The 19,733-nt window shown below is 40.6% G+C and overlaps 2 protein-coding genes and 1 non-coding gene across 5 annotated transcripts in view; 2 read left to right on the top strand and 1 right to left on the bottom strand.

Annotated features, from left to right (window-relative positions):
- Nucleotides 1-2,021: 2,021 nt before the first annotated feature.
- On the top strand, nt 2,022-2,152 carry LOC134865362 (U8 small nucleolar RNA). The gene has a single exon (XR_010165953.1). It is a non-coding gene; the product is annotated as a U8 small nucleolar RNA (small nucleolar RNA).
- A 1,504-nt stretch (nt 2,153-3,656) lies between these two features.
- Nucleotides 3,657-13,967, top strand: ltv1 (LTV1 ribosome biogenesis factor). Its single transcript, XM_063883151.1, has 11 exons — nt 3,657-3,843; nt 4,798-4,929; nt 5,519-5,725; nt 5,854-5,941; nt 6,075-6,207; nt 6,348-6,582; nt 7,101-7,228; nt 7,478-7,620; nt 11,680-11,732; nt 12,776-12,976; nt 13,612-13,967. The coding sequence occupies exons 1-11, from the start codon at nt 3,841-3,843 to the stop codon at nt 13,720-13,722; spliced, it is 1,434 nt and encodes a 477-aa protein (XP_063739221.1). The 5' UTR covers nt 3,657-3,840; the 3' UTR covers nt 13,723-13,967.
- A 1,032-nt stretch (nt 13,968-14,999) lies between these two features.
- Nucleotides 15,000-19,733, bottom strand: part of ifngr1 (interferon gamma receptor 1) — a 10,900-nt gene continuing 6,166 nt past the window's right edge. For all 3 annotated transcript variants that reach the window (XM_063883154.1, XM_063883152.1, XM_063883155.1), the window contains exons 5-7: nt 19,400-19,568; nt 17,743-17,867; nt 15,000-17,003 (exon numbers count right to left, since the gene is read on the bottom strand). In XM_063883154.1, the coding sequence (XP_063739224.1) occupies nt 16,632-17,003; nt 17,743-17,867; nt 19,400-19,568 (666 nt within the window). In that variant the 3' untranslated portion in view covers nt 15,000-16,631. The remainder of the gene's footprint in view (nt 17,004-17,742; nt 17,868-19,399; nt 19,569-19,733) is intronic.

Consider the following 19,733-nt stretch of genomic DNA (forward strand, 5'->3'; position numbering starts at 1 on the left):
CGACTGAGTTGTATCAAGATGTGTTGCCTTAGAAAAAGCTTCTGTTTATTTTTGACCCTCCATTAGTTTTATTAACAAGAGCTGAACAACAACGCATTTCCAAAAGTGTAAAACTAATAATAATAGTCCTGATCGAGCTGGTAGATCTTTGAGACTTTCCCTGTAGCTCCCGAAAATAATAGAAAAATGCATACACAAATAAGCTACGTTGTGCCTGACTAATGCTCGGTTTGAAAAGCACCTCGCTCTCTCTTTTGACCCAGCTGGTGTATTTCTTTTGCGTAGCAGAGTGACCAATTAGATAAGAGAAGAGATAAAATTACAACAACGTTGATTTTTCAATGGCGTGGTACAATTATTGTAGCCTTATAGGACTGTGTCCCCCGAATTCTCCATGCTGCTCTTCGGTGGTTGAGTAGCGGAAAAGTGCTGCAGTTATTTGTTGACTTACTGCCTGAGATAAAGACTTTTCTGTCGATAAGGAATGAGGAGCACAAGGAACTGTCAGATGACGCGTGGCTTCTGGACCTGGGGTTTCTGACAGACCTGACGGCAAAACTGAACGCTCTCAACAACGAAGCTCCAGGGAAAAGACCGACCTCTTACCCACATGATAAGCGCAGTGAATGCGTTCAAGGCCAAGCTTGGTGTTTGGACCACACATCTAAAGAACAGGAGGCTGACACACTATCCCAACCTGGAGAAAAATGTCACAGGCCATCGAAGAAACTTTCAAACCTGAGCCATACTGCCCTCATCTGGACTAAGTGGCAAAAGAGTTCAATCGACGTTTTGATGAGTTAGACGTCATGGAAGATATTGCTGCATTCAATTCAAACCCATTCCTGCCCATTGATATAGAACAGGTAGCACAAAAATAGACAGCCTGCCCCGGACTGGCTGTCTGTAGCTATGAGCCAAACTACAAAGCACTCACAGACAGCATTCAGTCACAGCCATCCCACTGACTTGAGTAACAAGATTGCAACCGTTTTGCCGGCATTATGAAAAGTGATGCTGCCTAATATGGAACACACTGCACTTAGCTAAAGTGCGCTGACTGAGAATGTTATTAGCTCACATTAGAGTTCTACTTTCTAAAATGTTAATGGTAAATGTAGTAACTTGCATGAAGCTTCAGTGGATAAGCAGAACAGTTAACAACGTAATAAGATCTGCTCTTTGCAAGATATGTTGATTTTAGTTCTTTGTTGTTGTGAACAAAATAATTGACTCAAATGGGAAATAACCCACATGCCTTTGTCTTTTGGGTTTGAATGAAATGAAAGAATGAAACTTAGAATTCTAGATATGATGAAAACAATACTGAGTTAGTTACAGTGTGTTCTTGGTTGCATTAAAGTGAAAGTTAAACCAAAGAATTCCATGTAATTCAAATACAATTAGCCGAAATAAAAGGCCTCAAATTGGAAGTACAGTCTGGGCTGTCTTTTTCTCTCAGGTAGATCTTGCACTTCACCATGGCCGAGGTCAGGGATCCCGGGCTTAAAAACGTTGGTGACCACTGCTTTAATCGGTCCCAATCCATAGTACTCAGAATTTTTAGTAGTACACACTTTAAGTAAAGTACAAATACCTACAAATGATGCTTAATAAAGAACTTATAATTGAACTTTAATCAAAATACGATGAAGGCTTTATGTGAAGTTAATATGTTCTCTGTTAATACTTGGAGGTGACGCGTTAAAAACCCTGCAGGATATTTTGACACGTCACTGTTGGATAGTGTCTGAGTAATGTTTAATTGTTAAGATTATGAATGCACTACTGAGAAACATATTCTCCATCCAACATCACAACTTCACTCTGGGTTTTTTCCAAACCTCACGCTAACATCATGTTGTGAAATGTTTCCAGTTTTTCCAGTTACATCAACATTCTTAACAAAACAACACCAGCACCCATTCAGATTTTACAGAGACGAATAAAAGGATTTGCATTTTATTTTCTAGCATCTATATTTCATTATCAACCGCCATAGTGAGCCTCTCTTGGTTGCACCTTCAGTGAGGTGCATCCATTACCTGTTACTCCTTTTAAGGAGTTTCAGAACATGATGAATGGAGACCCATGAAATATGATTAATATTTCCATCTTAGAGGGAACTGCAACACCCTGACTTTGTCCAGCAGTGGCTCAGTCAGTAGGGGCTTGGACTGGGAATCGTAGGGTTGCCTGTTCAAGTCCCCAAACAGACATGAAATATGGAAAGTGGACTGCTACTTGGAGAGGTCCCAGTTCACCTCCTAGGCCCTGCTGTGGTAAAAGTAGTCATTGTCTGATTGGTCCATTTCAGAATAATATGTTTTATAATTATTGATCATTAAAGTGTTCTCAGAGCTGGTAAAGGTGCAGCTAGTTTGAATGGCTTTGTATACTGCAGGGTAGCTGCTGGATTTACTCCAGGTGAACTGCAGTCTGATTTAAGGGCTGATTATATTTACCATCATTAATCCAGATCTGTAAAGTAACTAAAGGTGTTAAATACATGTAGTGGAGTTAAAGTACAAAGAAGCAAACACATTGAAATACTCAAGTAAAGTACAAGTATCTCCAAATTGTACTTAAGTACAGTACTTGAGTAAATATATTTAGTTACGTTACACCTCTGCCTTATGTGAACCTCTTTATATACAGTTTGGTCGTTAATCTACAGAAAGGCATCATATTCAATAAGATCATATTATGTTTGTAAAAGTTTTCTTTTCATGACTTATAATTTGACTTCAGTTTTACTTATTGGAGCCAGTATGTGATTCAGTGTGTGTTTGGCAGGTACATCCACACCTTCATTGGCCTCCACACCTTCACTACATGGGCAGGAACCCAAACAAAGCAAGCATTGAAACTCTTACTCTGCAGGTTGCAAAATATTTCTAACTGAATAACTTCACCACATAAGGATTCCAGGGCATTAAATGGAATGACAACAATGAAGACAAAAGTTCATGCATGTAACGTATACAAATATAGGTCTACACTACATGTACTTTACAATTAATGACTATACTAAATTAAATAACCAATCCTAGATGAGGATGAGATTTACCTGATGTGAATTTGTATTTTTGAATAAGCGTTGTTATTGGGAGCCTAACATCGTTTTAATATATAACTCTATCTATATATCTACAGCAATACAATGCATCATACACATAAATAAACCTGTAATATTAATTCAGAAAGAGCAATCATATATTAGACTCAGAAAATGTTGCTGATACATTTCACATAAGTAAGGTTTTAAATTCAGGAATTTTGTTGATTTTTTTCCTAGTATTTTATCAGTACTATTCCTAATTTAATAAAGTATATAAATACTTCACAACTGGTTGTATTTATTTATTTTCCTAATGTTTTTTGTAAGTCCAGCAGATGGCGGTAGTGCGCTCTTAAACAGGCGTTTTAACCACCAGTTAATAAGAGAGAAAGACTGTGGACTATACCAACAATAAACGGTGTAGTGCGAATACAAACTCGCTCTACACTGTCGCTCTCATGAAATAAATTAAAGTATAAATACAAACAAACAATTACACAATTTCCAATTCAGATCAATCATAAAACATAAAGAATAATTGATCCTGGACTCTATATTAATTTAATGTTAAATCGTTTTCAAACCCCCCGTTGTTCTCCGCAATGGTTCTTTCCAGTAATGGTAGCAGAAGCAGCATGGTAAAGAGAAGACAGCGTGGATAAACAACAACAACAACCAAGCTCTCTGGATTTAAACTGTTATTTGTAATAACAGCCACCTTTAGTTTGAGATTTGATCATCTCTAAACCAAAGGAAATCCGCAGAGACTCCGTTTCACAATGGTAAGCTAGGGTTTTCTAACCTAAGCTAATCTGTAGGCTAACTGCAGCTAACGTCACCCATCCGTGTGTGGGGTGTACCCATGAGAAAATGTACTTTAATGATGGAAAATATCGTCGTCAACTAAATATTTGATCGTATTGTAGTTACATAATAACATTTAGAAAAGTCTAGCCTTTATTAGAGTTGAATTATCCCCATCTGGCTGTTGTTGTTGTTCTGGTAACTTAGGTGTTTCAAGGGAAGGGAACTTGGTTAATGATCTGATTTAACTGCCACTGAATATACCGAAGAGACTTCTTAGTTGTTAAAAAAACTAAACAGAAAAGGAATATTTAAAGTACCTTCACTATTAAGGTTGTCTAATGTTAACTTATTTTAATACAGTGTGTTAGTTTAATATATAGCAATACATCATATTCAATAAGATCATAATATGCAAAAGAAAACTTATCATCTGACCTCAGCTTTACTTGAGCCGGTGTGTGATTCAGTGTCTGTTTGGCAGGTACATCCACACCTTTATTGCAGCATCTCGATTATTTTCCCTGAATCGATTATTGTTTTGCTTTTTCAAATCTCAGAAAGTAGTACAAATGTCCACCCCAGTTTCTATAAGTCCAGTTAAAATGTCTTGTTTTGTGAAAGCCTGATATATTTAGATACATTTTCTATAAAACAAAGAAAGAGAGGCTATTGAAGGGTCTGGAAAACAGACATTTCTGCATGAAAATTGTATAAAGTGACTGCTATTTTGACAACAATGTGAACAGGTCAAATCAGTGTCGGATCATTTAACAGCAGCATCCTCAGTTAGTGATATCTAGGAGGGGAAATACTAAATAACGTTTGGTGGAAAGAGTATACCTGCTGAGAATGTCCTCCAGATTTAAGACTCTCCTGTTATATTTACGCTAGCCGTTATCACTTATCACTCCTCTATGTGTCTCTGCCAGCCTCATCGAAAGAAGAAGTCGTTCATCGAGAAGAAAAAGGCGGTGACCTTCCACCTCGTCCACAGGAGTCAGAGGGACCCGCTGGCTGCAGATGAAAAAGCCCCACAGCACGTCCTGCTGCAGACCGGCAAGGTACACTACCTGTGTTTCCGTTTATTAAATATAATACTCATCTCTGTTCAAAACTCTTAAATACAAAGGAAGATTTACCTCAGGGGTTCATTAGCTTTTTGAATTGTATATATATATTCATGTCATTGTAAACAGTCCACCCTAAAATAATATCAATATTCAGTTGTTGGATTTTCTCATTTCATGATTTTGGAAATGTCTTTTCAAATCAAAGTTTATTTATATATATGAAACACGTTTGTCTCAGTGGGATTTAAAGATTAACAAACATGAATGACAGTGCTAGAAGATAAATACAATTACAGGAAAATAATGAAAAGACAAGATAGTATAAAATAAAACAGATCAAATGCTAAAATATGATATAAAAATGAAATGATATACCATAAAATGTAGGAGGACAAACATGGGGAATAATCTGAAACCAGCTCTAACTATAGGCTTTATATAAAATGTTTATTTATATGCTTATTTTAGGAAACGGCTGCACTTTGTTCAGAATATAAACTCATATGTTTACACACAGAAGAATTAAGCTGAAATACAAAATGAAGGAAATATAAATGGCTTTGCTTCTGCTGTTCCTCAGGTCGAAGTAGAGAAGAGGCTGGAGGAGCAGAGGGAGTTCGGCGTTTTCTTTGACGATAACTACAACTACCTGCAGCACCTGAAGGAGCCATCCACCCCCTTTGAGCTGGTGGCTGCCGGCGCATCACACACTAACAGAAGAAAGACTCCTCTCAAGGATGAGGAGGAAGATGATAAGGAGGAGGAGGAGGAGGTCATTGTCCTGCCTGTAAGTTGACTCGTATTGCAGTTTAATATTCTCTTCTGCAGCTGATCTGACGGAAGCTGTTGTTACCTGTAGGAGTCTTTATGCAAAGTAACACAAATTCGAACCCGTTTCCTGTTTATTTTTTTCAGGCTGCTACCCTGAACCTCCCCTCGTCGGTGTTCGCCTCAGAGTTCGAAGAGGAGGTGGGACTTCTGAACAAAGCCGCTCCAATCTCAGGTAAACATCCTCGGCTTCAAAATGACAATAACTACTTCATAAGCTTTATTCGCCAGTCGTCTTATCCAGAGTTCATGGCAAATCCTTAAAAAAGTCTTAACATTTTCTAAATTGTTGTTTGTGTTTCCCTCAGGGCCGCGGCTGGACATGGACCCCGACATCGTGGCCGCTCTGGACGAAGACTTCGACTACGAAGACCCCGACAACCTGCTGGACGACGACTTCATCATGAAAGCAAACGTCATGTGTGGAGCAATGGAAGTAGAGTAAGACATAAAATAGAAATCAAGTATTCTACACATTTTACCTTCGCCATTTCAAATCCCAAATAATTGAAAAAGCTTTGATTTAAAGACTTAAATTGTCTGGCGTCTTTGATTTTTAAATGCTGTGTATCCTTTGACAGAGGTGGAGATGAGGAAGATGATGATGATGATGGTGATGAGTGGGAGGACACAGACGAGGAAGGCGACTTTGACTCAGAGGGGGGGTTTTCCGGTGAGGAGGACGCGGCGGGTCGCGCTAAAGAGTTCCTTTTCATGGATGAAGAGACGAAGAGTCGCTTCACAGAATACTCGATGACCTCGTCGGTGATGAGGAGGAACGAACAGCTCACCCTGCTGGACGACCGCTTCGAGAAGGTGGCTTTTACTCACACAAAAACACACAAATGAGACAAAACACTTCCTAGCATTTGCAAACTTTCCTTTTTCTTGCAGTCTATTTTTCCCAGTGGACAAACATAAAGAATAAAAATAAATTAAATAAAGATAAATGATATTTATTTAAGACTGTATATCAACTTCATATTCATACAAACCTCCTGATTTCACTTATACTGCCATTCACTTATTTCCATAATTACCCTTTAGTATAATAATAACAACAATAATAATTACAAATATTTTCTATTCTCTCTCCTTCCCCCCCTCTCCCTTTTAAATTAAATGTAAACCAACGGCACAGACGGATATATTAAATTAAGAACACAACAAATGATGACAGACCGTTCAGACACCAGGTAAAAGAAGGGGAAGCAACGAGAGACGCTTTTAACCTATCAACTTCGATGCTGGTGTCGTACTGTATAACTGCACACGCCGGGGTCTTGAATCTGTTTCACACTCTTGTTTAAAAGTCTGTGTTTTTGTGGTTTCAGTTTTACGAGCAGTTCGATGACGATGAGATCGGAGCGCTGGACAACGCCGAGCTGGAGGGCTTCATCCAGCCGGACAGCGCTCGCCTGGAGGAAGTCATCAAAGACTATTTCATACAGAGAGGGAAAGAGTGAGTACAGATACTGAGTCTATTATTAAAAGGATATGATCGACGATGGATTCTGCATCAGAAAGGTGTTTTCTCTGCCAGTATATGTTGCTCTATCAGATTCAAAGAGACTTTATAGAGTGGTGCATGGGGACATTGACTTCACGTCACCACCGCTAAGCTAAAGGCGGCTAATGTTCGGCTATAAAGGAACTACAGCCAAACTTGGTGGCAAACTCGATTGACTAACTAAGTGTTTTGTTTGCTCAGGCACTTGAGACCTGACGACTTGGGTCCCAAAGAACTTCCTGCCCTGAGAGAGGAGGATGAAGACGATTCTGATGAAGAGGAAGAGATGGAAACTCTTGTCATCAAAGCCCCGGAAGAGAAGTGGGACTGTGAAAGCATCATCAGTGAGTTCAGTCTGACGTTTTCCTGTCATACATTTAAATGATAGGACTCTTTCTTCAGGGATCGCAGAAACGTGCAGCCTGAACTAAACCCCAATAGTCTTCTAACTCAGTGATTCTTAAACTAGGGGTCGCGACCCCAAACGGGGTCGGCAAAAACTTCCGTGGGGTCGCAAAATTATTTGTTACTTCAGTCGGAAATTAGCTGTTATAACACCTGGTGAAACAACGAAAAATAAAATGTCAATACAATGAAAATCTGCCTTTTTCTCATTCCTACACGCTGTTAAGAGGGAGAGAGAGAGAGAAAAAAAAAGTTGCCCAGCTTTAAATGGCGTTTCGAATCGTTTATTGGTCCTATGATAGAAACAATGTAACAATCTGCGCCCACTGTTCAAACTCAATTTCTTCCCGGTTTTTTTACAATACGTCATAGTTAACTCGCCACGTTTGTGATACTAGCCACTTTTTTAGCCACTAGCCTAGTTATAACTTTCATCAAAAATGGACAGGTGGCTGCTAAAAAACAATGATTTGAGCTCAGAAGTGCCATCTACCTCCAGTTGTGCACCTACTCCTCCGCGATCCTCAGATGGGACAAGTTTGGCCGGTGGTGAGAATAAAAAAGACCCACCAACGAGGCGTCGCCGATACCTGAAAGAATTTCTTAAATATGGATTCACGTGCCAGGTAAAACATGAGCTCGACCACCCACAGTGTGTTATTTGCGGCGATGTTCTGGCACATGAAAGTTTAAAGCCCACAAAAATGAGACGACATCTCGAAAGCCGACATCCAGATGATGCTCAGAAACCCATGACATTTTTTTTACGAAAAGAAGCTGCGCTGCATGGGCAAAAGACCGTTGTGCATAGCCAAGCTACTGTGCCCACCAAAGCCTTGGCAGCGTCATACAAAGTGGCCCACCTTGTAGCCAAAGCACAAAAGCCACACACAATTGCTGAAAGCCTCATCCTTCCTGCAGCAATTGCGATGACCACAGCAATGCATGGTGAAAAGATCGCAAGTGTGCTTAAACAGATTCCCCTCTCCAATGATACCATGTCCAAACGCATTAACGACATCGCTAATGATATGAAATGCCAGCTCATCGAGAGAGTGAAAAACAGCCGGTTTTCTTTGCAGTTAGACGAGTCTACTGACTTGACTAATGTAGCCCATTTAATGGTTTTCATTCGCTACAGTCATGACGGGAAACTGCATGAGGACATGCTGTGCTGCTCTCCGATGGAAGGAAGATGTACTGGTGGAGACATTTTTAACTGTCTTAATGGTTGGATGGAGGAGACAGGCCTGGATTGGGATAAATGCATAAGCATATGCACTGACGGTGCCGGGGCTATGATGGGAAAACACAAAGGGCTGAAAGCCAAGGTCCTTAGCGTTGCACCACATGTCAAGTTCACACACTGCATTATCCATAGGGAGGCCCTGGCATCCAAGACACTTGAACCCGAGCTTAACAATGTTCTTCAAACAGCAATCCAAATAGTGAATTCGATCAAATCGCGCCCTTTAAATTCACGACTCTTCGCCCTTCTCTGCCAGGAAATGGGGTCTGCACATGAATCCCTTCTTTTTCATTCAGAGGTAAGGTGGCTTTCACGGGGCAAAGTTCTTACACGCCTGTTCGAGTTGCGAAGCGAGGTGCGCACCTTCCTCTCAGACGTGCATTCCCCTCTTGCAGACCATCTCACTGACTCGAGATGGTTATCACGTCTTGCATACCTGGCGTGCATATTTGACAAATTAAATAGTCTCAACCTGTCACTACAAGGCCCCAGCACAAACATCCTGACCCTCTCAGACAAAGTGAATGCTTTCACAAAAAAATTGCAGCGTTGGGCAGCCCGTGCAGAGAGTGGGGACTTTGAAATGTTCTCGGAGCTGCACGACTTTTTGGAGAGTGACATGAATGCCAATTCATTGAAAGAGTCAATAACCTGTCATCTTCGTAGTCTCCTCGACAAATTCAATAAGTATTTCCTCACGGAGAATGTAGAGCCTTTTGACTGGGTACGACAACCATTCACCAACTGCTCCTCAAACAACCTGCCATCTGAGCTCGAGGATGCGCTGATTGAGCTGTCCAGCGACCACACATTGCAGGCGTCGTTTGCCTCAAAAACTCTAGATGAATTCTGGCTGTCAGTTGTGCAGGAATACCCCGGGTTGTCCAAGGCTGCCATGGACATCCTCACGCCGTTTGGATCAACCTATCTGTGCGAAAAGACATTTTCGTCCCTGGCCTACATAAAGAACAAATACAGATGTCGTCTCAACAGCATGGAGGAGAATCTTCGTGTTGCTGTGAGCAGCATCGATCCCCGAATTGACCTGCTATGCTCGCGGAAGCAGGCCCATCCTTCTCATTGACATGGCGTCCGTATAAGAGGAAGTGAGATCGTTCCAATCATACACACTCTCTGTTGACTCTTGACTCCCGTTTGATTTGGACATTTGTTTCATTGCTTTGTTTGTTCCAGTTCTTGTTTGCGTTAATAAATTGTTGCCGCCCAGGCCTTTTCTTACACATTGCCTATTTGTTTTTGCTTGATTGACAGTCGTTACCATGGGTTTGCAATGCATAACGTTGTCCTGGCAACGCGATTTACAGCCCGCCCCCAAACAACCAAACTGCAGATGGCATTGCTGTTTCTTTCAAAATGTATGACTATCACTCAAATCATTGGAGACGCAAACTCGTAAATTAATTCACACAAAATCGTTCCTTTTCCATAAAATAATCGTCATACATTGTTAATTTGTTTGGATTGGAACAAAAAATCGGTTGCTACGGAAACGTGACGTCACACTTACACACTTTTGGGAAAGTGGGGTCACCAAACCTCTCCAGTTTTTTTTGTGGGGTCGTCAGACAAAAAGTTTAAGAACCACTGTTCTAACTCAAAGCAGAACAAGAACAACAAAGCAAAATGTCAAAAGTACTGCAGCTTTTATCTCGAGACAAACATCCATCAAGGATTGGTGTGATTACATCATAATGTCACGATACAAGTTTACAACAACTGAGCTCAATCATACAAAATCTAGAGGCCATATTTAGTTTTTAGGGGTTTTCCTTCTCCTGTAGTGTGTTATAGGTTTTAGTGCATGTAAATGGTCTGCAAAAGGCCAAAATCCATGTGTTCCGTCCAGAGGGAGTTTCTTTGTTTGTTTACTTCTGTAACATAATGACATCACCATGTAACACAAACGCTTCTATTGGCTAGCGCTCCAACACATTGTCCGTGATAGGCTAAGAGGCGGGACAGCTCTATTGTGTTGACCAATCACAACAGAGCCGGCCAGCTAACCAATCAGAGCAGACTGGGACTGCTGCAGCACAGGCAGTATGAGACAAATAAAGAGCTTTCTGATCATTAAAGCAGGGAGACATGTCCCAGGAGAGACACTACGTACGGGATAAACATACTAATGGGCTTCATTTGACCCCTTTTTAAAGCATGTTTCTTTATAAAGGATTTATTGACACCCCAGAAAAGTTAATGATAAGTTCATTAAGTTCAACCATGATAACTCCATATTGTAGCATTTGAACAACAATAGATAAGGTGTGTTCTCATGTATTTACTCATACTGACAGTGTTTGATTTGGAAGTCAAAGGTTTAAATCTTATCTTTACAACGCACTGACGCTCATTCTGTCAATGGTTGAACGGAAATAAAACCACAACCAGTAAGAACTACTGGTGTTAAAGGTTCAACACTTGAATGGTCTTAAGGAACGATAAATGAAGTAAATGATTTGCAGAGTTTGATGAATTTGTAAAGAAAATACTGTACTCTTTCTTCTCATGCAGTCGTAATTCTGATAGTTCAACAATTTAAAAATAGGATGGGATGTTGTTGTCTACATTAAATTTTAACAGATGTGATGCAAGCACATAGTTTATCTGTATGAAGGACTTCGTTACAGGAGTTTAATCCTCTGTTTCATTGTGAGAAGAGTAAGACACTAACCGTGAATGAATGTTTTCTGTAGATATCCTGTCTTATTATGCTGTTTATTTTCTCCAGGCACATATTCCAACATATACAACAGACCCAAAGTCATCCAGGAACCAAAAAAGGTGAGAAGAACCTATATTTTGTGTCATTTTTACCTCCTGTGTATGTCGATAGTGTAAACAAATACAGTAGAAGGCAGAGTCAAGCTGTCGTATGTAAACCCTTACATAAATATAGTGGCTTGAGCAAAATGTTGCCTTTTTAATTCCCTTTTGTTAGTCTCAACCAAACAAGCTACCAAAATGAGGTGTGTGTGTGTCAGTGTTATCAGCAGTGTAGGTGTGGGTGTGTGAGTATGGTGTAGTGCGAGTAACAAACGAAAGCGTGAAGGGTAGCTGCTCCCCCAAAAGACGTCAACCAGGCGGACAGACCGGGCGACACACTGGGTCGGGCCGGTCAAACAGTTGCCCCCAATCAGCGCTGCCAACTGAAAAGAAGATCATTAAACACACACACACACACACACACACACACACACACACACACACACACACACACACACACACACACACACACACACACACACAAGGGAAGAGCAATGCAGGGGGCGTCACAGTTAACACACACTGAACTCTTGCTGATGTATCTCTATTTTTATTCCACTCTTTGTGTCTTATTGTCAATCTGGTCGAACTATTGTGGAGCCTTTTATTTTGTTCTCCTTGGAAAACAGAAGCTCTCAAACACAACTTCAAATCTAACTGGACCCAATGAAGCTTTTAAACATCGGTCTGATATGAAAACATGAGAGGAGAGGATCTGACACAAATATTTACACTATAAAGAACATGTGGATGTGTAGGAGGCAAAATGCTTTTCCATTACTTGTTATCTTTATTTGTCTACACCATGTTTTATTCAAATTGCTAATCAATTCCAGCAGTTGTGACGTGGGTGTGGTAAAAGGGTGTTTAGCTCACATGTCTCAAGTCGGTTTGTGGAGAACAAAGAGGGTGAATTGCTCAGACCTTTTCTGTGATTGATTACTGTTTTATTCATTAAACATACATGAACTCTGACTGCAGTGCAGGTTGTTCTCGCGTCACAGCGATCAGCAAAACGTTTAGCATCTAAGCAGTTTTTTTTTCCTTCCTTGTGTCCTCAGACGAAACCGATCCGAGTCTCCCAGAAGACGGGGATCCCTCTGGACGTCCTTCCTTCCAAAGGTCTGACCGCCAAGCAGGCGGAGCGCATGTGTAGGATCAACGACTCGGACCTGCCTCGAGTTTCCACTCAGCAACGCAGCAAGGAGGAGAGCAAAGAGGAGAGGAGGCAGAGGAAGATGGCCATCAAGGATGAACGCAAGGTGACAGAGAGAGAGATGACACTAGAGGAGATTTGTAAAAATCATCCAAGCTTTAAGGACATGTCCTCAGACTTTGCACGGTCAAGCAACTTGTTTTTAAATCACATATGGGGACATTTTAAAGGCTTTCAGTCTTTTTAAACTCTATTATTCAAAGCAGAAGCCCTTTAATAACCTGTTAGTGTTTTCCTTTGATCAGACTCAAACATCTTCCTTAATGCCTCCAGTCTCTGAACTCATCAGTGAGCAACTTTGTGGTACATCTGATGCACACCCATGTTTATCTTGTCTCACACACACCGTCCTGCTGCCACGAATACTCACTTCAGCACGAAATATGGATTAGTCCGCCGCTGAAAGTAGTTCCAAACTAATGCAATATTCCCTCTTGTTTGTTTGATAAAAACTAAAGATAGTCGTGGGGTTTTTGGGTTGTTGTTTTCATGGGATGTCTACAATAATCAAATATAAAATGACAGTCTTATCCCGTTGCAAAACAAAGCAGTAGTCAGATAAATGTAGATTGATTTTGCTCTCATCTTGAACAACTTGCATTCCAATATTTACCAAAATAACGGCATCAACATTATTGCAATCTGTCTTCTTAATTCTACTTCTTCTTCGTGTTTGATTAGGAGCGGAGAGTGGAGAAGAAAGCCAACAAGGTGGCGTTCAAGGATGAGAAAGTGCGGCAGGAGAAGCAGATGTTGAGCCTGAGAGCCAACGTTCAAGGCCTGAAGCTCTGAGAGACAAACTCTGCCCACACTGACTTTTCTTGAGGCGCCGTCTGTGGACACGCTGCTCTTCACTTCAGTGGAGGAGATAAACGAGTTGGATGACTGATGGGGAGCCGAGGCTCAAATATCCTCTCCTGCTACTTTAGTGGAGGAGAAAATGAATTAATTGACAGTGAACCAGCTCAGGTTTTCAGGATTTCTAAATGCTAGGTGCTGAGTGGAAGGAGGATTATTAAAAAGTTGTGTCAAGATTGGATTTTGTTTGTGTGATCATATTAGTAATCTTGCTTTGGATATTTTTGTGGAAAAGGCTTTTATTGCAGGTGTTAAATGAGAAGATTGAAACCACGCATATCTGTACTGAAGCAGCCTTATGCTAACTTAGCTTAGCACAAACACTGGAAACACGTGTATACAGTAAGCCTGGCTCCTCTAATCAGAATCAGAAGTACTTTATTTGTTGCAGCAGCGAAATACAAAGAGAAGCAAAACAAATACAAATAATTAGAACTAAATAAAGTAAAAATGAAATATACAAATGTACAAAAAGGCAATAATAATATAGTGTAAATGTACAATGTTAAGTGTGTTAAGTCCAGTGTACAGAGAGGCTATGGAGCAGTGAGTTGTCTGCCAGCCAGAGGGGAATTATTGTACAGAGTTATTGCAGTGGGCAGGAATGTTCACCTGTCCTTGTGACAGCGGAGCTGAAGCAGTCTGTTGGAGAAGGAGCTCCGCTGTCTGTCCAGCTGCAGGTGGAGAGGGTGGGTGGGGTTATCCTTGATGGACCACACATTAGCGTTGAATCTTATGTGTCTTTCGTGCTTCGTGTATTGTAAGACAATTGCAGTTTGGCTGTTCCATAAGTGTTGCTGACATTTGGACTTTTCCATGCACCTTGTTTATAAAGGGATTTTCTTTAAGATGCTCCAAAAATAATGCAAGAAAAACCACCTGCAGACGAAAAGGTGCAAAGAAATGGATCAATTAGACAAAAACTGAGGACGCTATAAATAATATTTCCTGCCTCTTAAAGATACCAAAAACAGTCGAACTGCTAATAATAATTTGTTGTATTTTTCATGAAGTAACAACATGTTAAAACTGAGCTTCAGAGGTGTTGTCAGGCAGGTCTAGCTCTGTTTCCAGTCCTTGTGCTAACAGTACAGATACAGCTTCATATTTATATCTAGGAGTCGTATCAGTCTCTCAAAACGCCACATCATCAAGATGTATTTTAATGCCCACCACTTCTTATATTAGAAATGAGCAAAAGAAGATATCAATATTGTTTATGTCTCTTTATTAAAAACAAAAAAGCAATTTGTTGTGAGGTTTCATGTTGATCTTATCAAACTGCCCCACAGGTGATCCGAGACTCACCTGTCACACACTGGTATTCATTCAAAGATCATATCAGCAAGTGTTTGACACATGAACATAAAATATTTGGCTTCGGTGTTTAACCCTGAGAGAAGGCATTGAAAGGTACGCGTTCTACGGAAAAGGATTAGGGCCACAGTGAGGTCAGAAGAAAAGTGAATTTTATTTTGGGAAATCTGAGAAAAAAAAATCTGTTCGATCCCAGAATTCAGAGGAAAAGTGTTTCATTTTCAGGAAATTTTCAGGAAAAGCTGGGAATTCTGACTGAAATTTCAGGATTCTGGAAGAAATTCTGAAATTAAAGTCAGAATTCTGAGAAAAGAAGTTATTTAATCTGAGAAATCTCGGTGGAGATTTTCTTTTCAGAACTCCCGATTGTTTTTTCCTCAAAACTCACAAAAATTGCAAAATGCTTAGAAGAAAAAGGAAAACGTTTTCACATGTGGCCCTTATCTTCTGCCGTAGCATTTAAAACAACCGTTTAAAAAGCACTTTTACACAGAACAGAATTTATCACAGCTATAAAAAATATGAGCAGCCCTGAAGCACTTCAACAAAAACATTGTCCTCTTGATGCAAACAAAAGAAAAACTCCCACACATCACGTCACATCAAAGCCAGTTCTACAGGTCAGACAGCGATAAGTGCAGTTGCATTTCCAGGTGTGGCACAGAGGTATTTTTAACGCCTCAATCTGTTGCCAAGAGCGGAAGGTCCACAGTGTGTTACGTGCTCCCTGAACACAGTGAGACCAGTAAACACGTTTTTTTAATTCCCATTTAACTTAGTAGGTAGTTTTTTTTTATTGCGCTCCAAGTTAAATTGCTTTTAAAAATATAAATAAGTTCCAGGTTGTTTTTTACTGACAATGCTGACCTTTGCCGTTACCATTGGAACTACTTTCTGACAAAGAAGTAGTCCCTCTCTTGATATATGTGGGACAATATTTCTTAAAAGAGATTACATTTGATCACACATCTTCCTCCAGACCCGGGCAAATAAGCTAAAAAACTATTTACATATCTACATACCACTTGATTGAAGAAAGAACCGAACCCATAAATATAAAACACGAATGGAGCCCTTCACTTCATGAACAACAGCGGCACAATTGGTATCAGTTTTAGCCGATATAATATAATAATATACTTCTTTTGGGGGTTGCTCCATTGCGGTAAAAATCCACGTAGTGTTTCAAAGTAAGATTCTGCAGCTGATAAAACGCCAGAGGAGCTGAGCGAGGATGAGGGTCAGAGGTGTTCAGAGGACTGGAAGAAACAGGCTGAAATATGTAATCCTGTTTGTGTTGCAGCAGTGAGATTTCATGTAGCACTATTAGCATTTTTCCTTCAAAATAGCCACAAGGCAAACCAGAGATCTCCTTAAACATTGGTAGATGTTTAACAGGACTGTCCCTTCTTGAGAGAAGGCACCACCTCCATGAGCGCACTTGTTTGTCATGCAAAGTATAGGGAGGTGAAAACTACGAGTAAAAGACTTTTAATGCAAAATAAAGTTGTCTTTTTGGTTTGTTTTCACCTCTTCATGTAAACTGTACCCCCCATATCATCCTCGTCCTCCTTCTCCTCCACGTCAATAGAAACAATCTCCGTTTTCACCAAGTCATCTGCAGAATCATCCTCATCTCCACTGGATTCCTCCAGAAGTCTTCCATCCGAGTAATTCTCAGAAGAAGGCGGCAAATTGTCTCTCCCGTTGTCTCTCCTGTCATGCTCCTCTTCCTCCACCTGCAGAACGCAAGAGCAATCGCCTTCCTCCGTCAAATCCTCCTCGGAGCTGACAGAAGGTTGGTTGCACATGTTGTAGCGCAGATTCACATCAATGGTGTCTACGGGCGACACAGTAGCGTACGCCAGGACTTTGTTTGTGGGGTTCCACCCCGGTTTCTGTGTGACAGGAAGACAAGGTCAGAAAAAGGGTTTAAGAAACAACTACAGCACAATATAAAGCAGGGGCGGGTCAGATTTAGCGCTTAATGTTTAGCATAAAAGAATTAATTGCAGTTATTTTGACTGATATACTATCATGGGTGATTTTCTGGGATGATCGGACTCTTCACAATTCAATTAAGTCTTTCAAATACAACTTGTGTGCTGTAGCATTAAAATATCTAGAGAGGCCTTCTCATGATTTTGGGGTTTTCCCTTTCATCTAGTGTGTTGTATCAGTTTTAGTGCACGTCAATGGTCTGCAAAGGATAACCTTTCAAAATGCCTCCATTGGACTCCTTTGTTTACTTCTCTAAAAGTGACACCACTACACTCTCCAACACACTGTACGTGATAGGCTAAGGGGCGGGACATCTCAAAGCGGTTGACCAATCACAACGGAGTCGGCCAGCTAACCAATCAGAGCAGACTGGGCTCTGGTTTCAGACAGAGGGTGAAAAGAGGTGCAGGCAGTATGAGAAACATAAAGAGCTTTTTGAACATTAAAGCATTAAATACACTTTTCTTTTGAATCTAATTCATTTCATTTTGGATTACAGAAAACATAGCATTATATATCAAAATAATCATCAGCTTTAGTTCCTCAAAACATTTGTTATGTGATCCACATCCACCCGACCCTCAAAATTGCACAAAGTAATAATAACTTCTTTTTTTTTCTCGCATTTTCTCTTACCAGAAAAGGAGGTATCTCGGGGATCTTCACCGTCCAGGCTTTCACCTTGAAGATGAAGATTAGAATCATAGTGATTACAATGCCGAGGATGAACAGCATTACAACCATTGCCACCGTAAAGTCCCCTGCAATCAAAAACATTTAACTCAGGTTATTTATTGGACATCTTCTGACTGAGCAAAAGTGCTAAAGCATATGACAGTCTTATTTTACAGAGACGTTCAAAGGTTGATTTTCAGAGGACCCTATTATGATTTTTTGGGTTTCCCCCTTTCCTGTAATGTAAACCACAAAGGTTTGTGTGCATGTAAATGGTCAGCAAAGGCTAAAATCCCTAAGTTCTTTCCTTTAAGTCAGGGGTGTCCAAACTACGGCCCGGGGGCCAAATGCGGCCTGCAGGCTATTTTAAATTGGCCCTCAGCTAATTCAAAAGGATAATGTCATATGACCCACACATGAAACTTGTGCTTGTCTGATATTGTACTTAAACATAAGTCAAGCACAAGACCACATGTAAACATACATCACCCTGTTCTCATGAGTTAATGAGCCCACTTTGCAAATAAATTCAGGCAATTCAAGTTGAAAACATTGTCTAACAAATCCAAGTTGATAAAAGAAAAGCCCAATAACTGATTTATGTAATAATAACATAACAATAACTGATGATAGCGTATTATTATTATCATTAGGACCCGATAAAGTCAGAGGGAAGGACCTATTGAAATCCTTATGAGTTTTTGGGGCGTAAACGTGCTGCCACAGCTGATTGTTTTGGCAGGATTGTCAGGACTGGTGGGAGAAGGTATATTTCAGGGGTCTTGTGATTGGGTGGAAGCAAAAAGGCTCTAAAGCCGCTTCTACAAAGTTGCTTAAAGGCAGTTCATCGTTTCAATTACACCTACAAGTCTGAAACTTCACAGGTATATGCAGCACGGTGAGACACACAAAAAAGCCTGTTGGCGTCATATTGTAAACCCAACAGGAAGTCTGCCATTTTGAATCACATGTGCAATCTCTGGACACTTTACTCTTCTTCTATTAGAAATGAGCAAAAGAAAAGTCTCTTTATTAAAAACAAAAAAGCAATTTGTTGTGAGGTTTCATGTTGATCTTATCAAACTGCCCCACAGGTGATCCGATACTCACCTGTCACACACTGGTGTTCATTCAAAGATCATATCAGCAAGTGTTTGACACATGAACACAGAATGCAAACAAGGCATGGCAAAAGGAAAGGGAAGTTTCCTCATAAATAAATAGGTGTTCAGCTTACCATGCAGTTTAAAAATATTTGGCTTCGGTGTTTAACCCTGAGAGAAGGCATTGAAAGGTACGCGTTCTACGGAAAAGGATCAGGGCCACAGTGAGGTCAGAAGAAAAGCATATTGTAAACCCAACAGGAAGTCTGCCATTTTGAATCACATGTGCAATTTCTGGAAGCTCTACTCTTGCCATACTTTGGTGAGACCTTGTGGATCGAAAGTAAAGACAATCTGAATACTCCTTCCACCACTTCCTGTTGATGGCTGTCCCTGCTGTGTATGTGTGTGTTAGCATAACCTGCTTTCTTTATTTCTACCTCCCGTGGCCGCACCATCAAATGTTTGTAAATGGGAACAACAGTATACTGCACGTATTTCCAGTTCGTACTCACCCTCTGCTTCTTCGGCACAGATTAGTCCGGTCTTTCTGAACACGAAATTGTCCCGACTGGCACTATGAACCAGCTGTCCCTTCAGCGTCACACACTTCTCCGCGTCCGCAGCAAACGGAATATCAAGTTTGCAGTTTTCGTCTTTGACTTTGCAAACTCCTGTTTCATTCTGAAAGTCACAGAACATGGGTATTTGTTGAAGTTATTGATCGTTGTTGGATCATTATTCCCACTGTCATTGAAAGATATAATTAAAAAGGGGTCCTATTGTGCCCTCAGGGGTTTTTGCTTTCCTGTAGGGAGCCCCCCGCCCCCCCCCCACCCCACCTGAAAC

This window comes from Eleginops maclovinus, chromosome 5 (assembly GCF_036324505.1).
Source record: "Eleginops maclovinus isolate JMC-PN-2008 ecotype Puerto Natales chromosome 5, JC_Emac_rtc_rv5, whole genome shotgun sequence".
Classification (NCBI taxonomy): domain Eukaryota; kingdom Metazoa; phylum Chordata; class Actinopteri; order Perciformes; family Eleginopidae; genus Eleginops; species Eleginops maclovinus.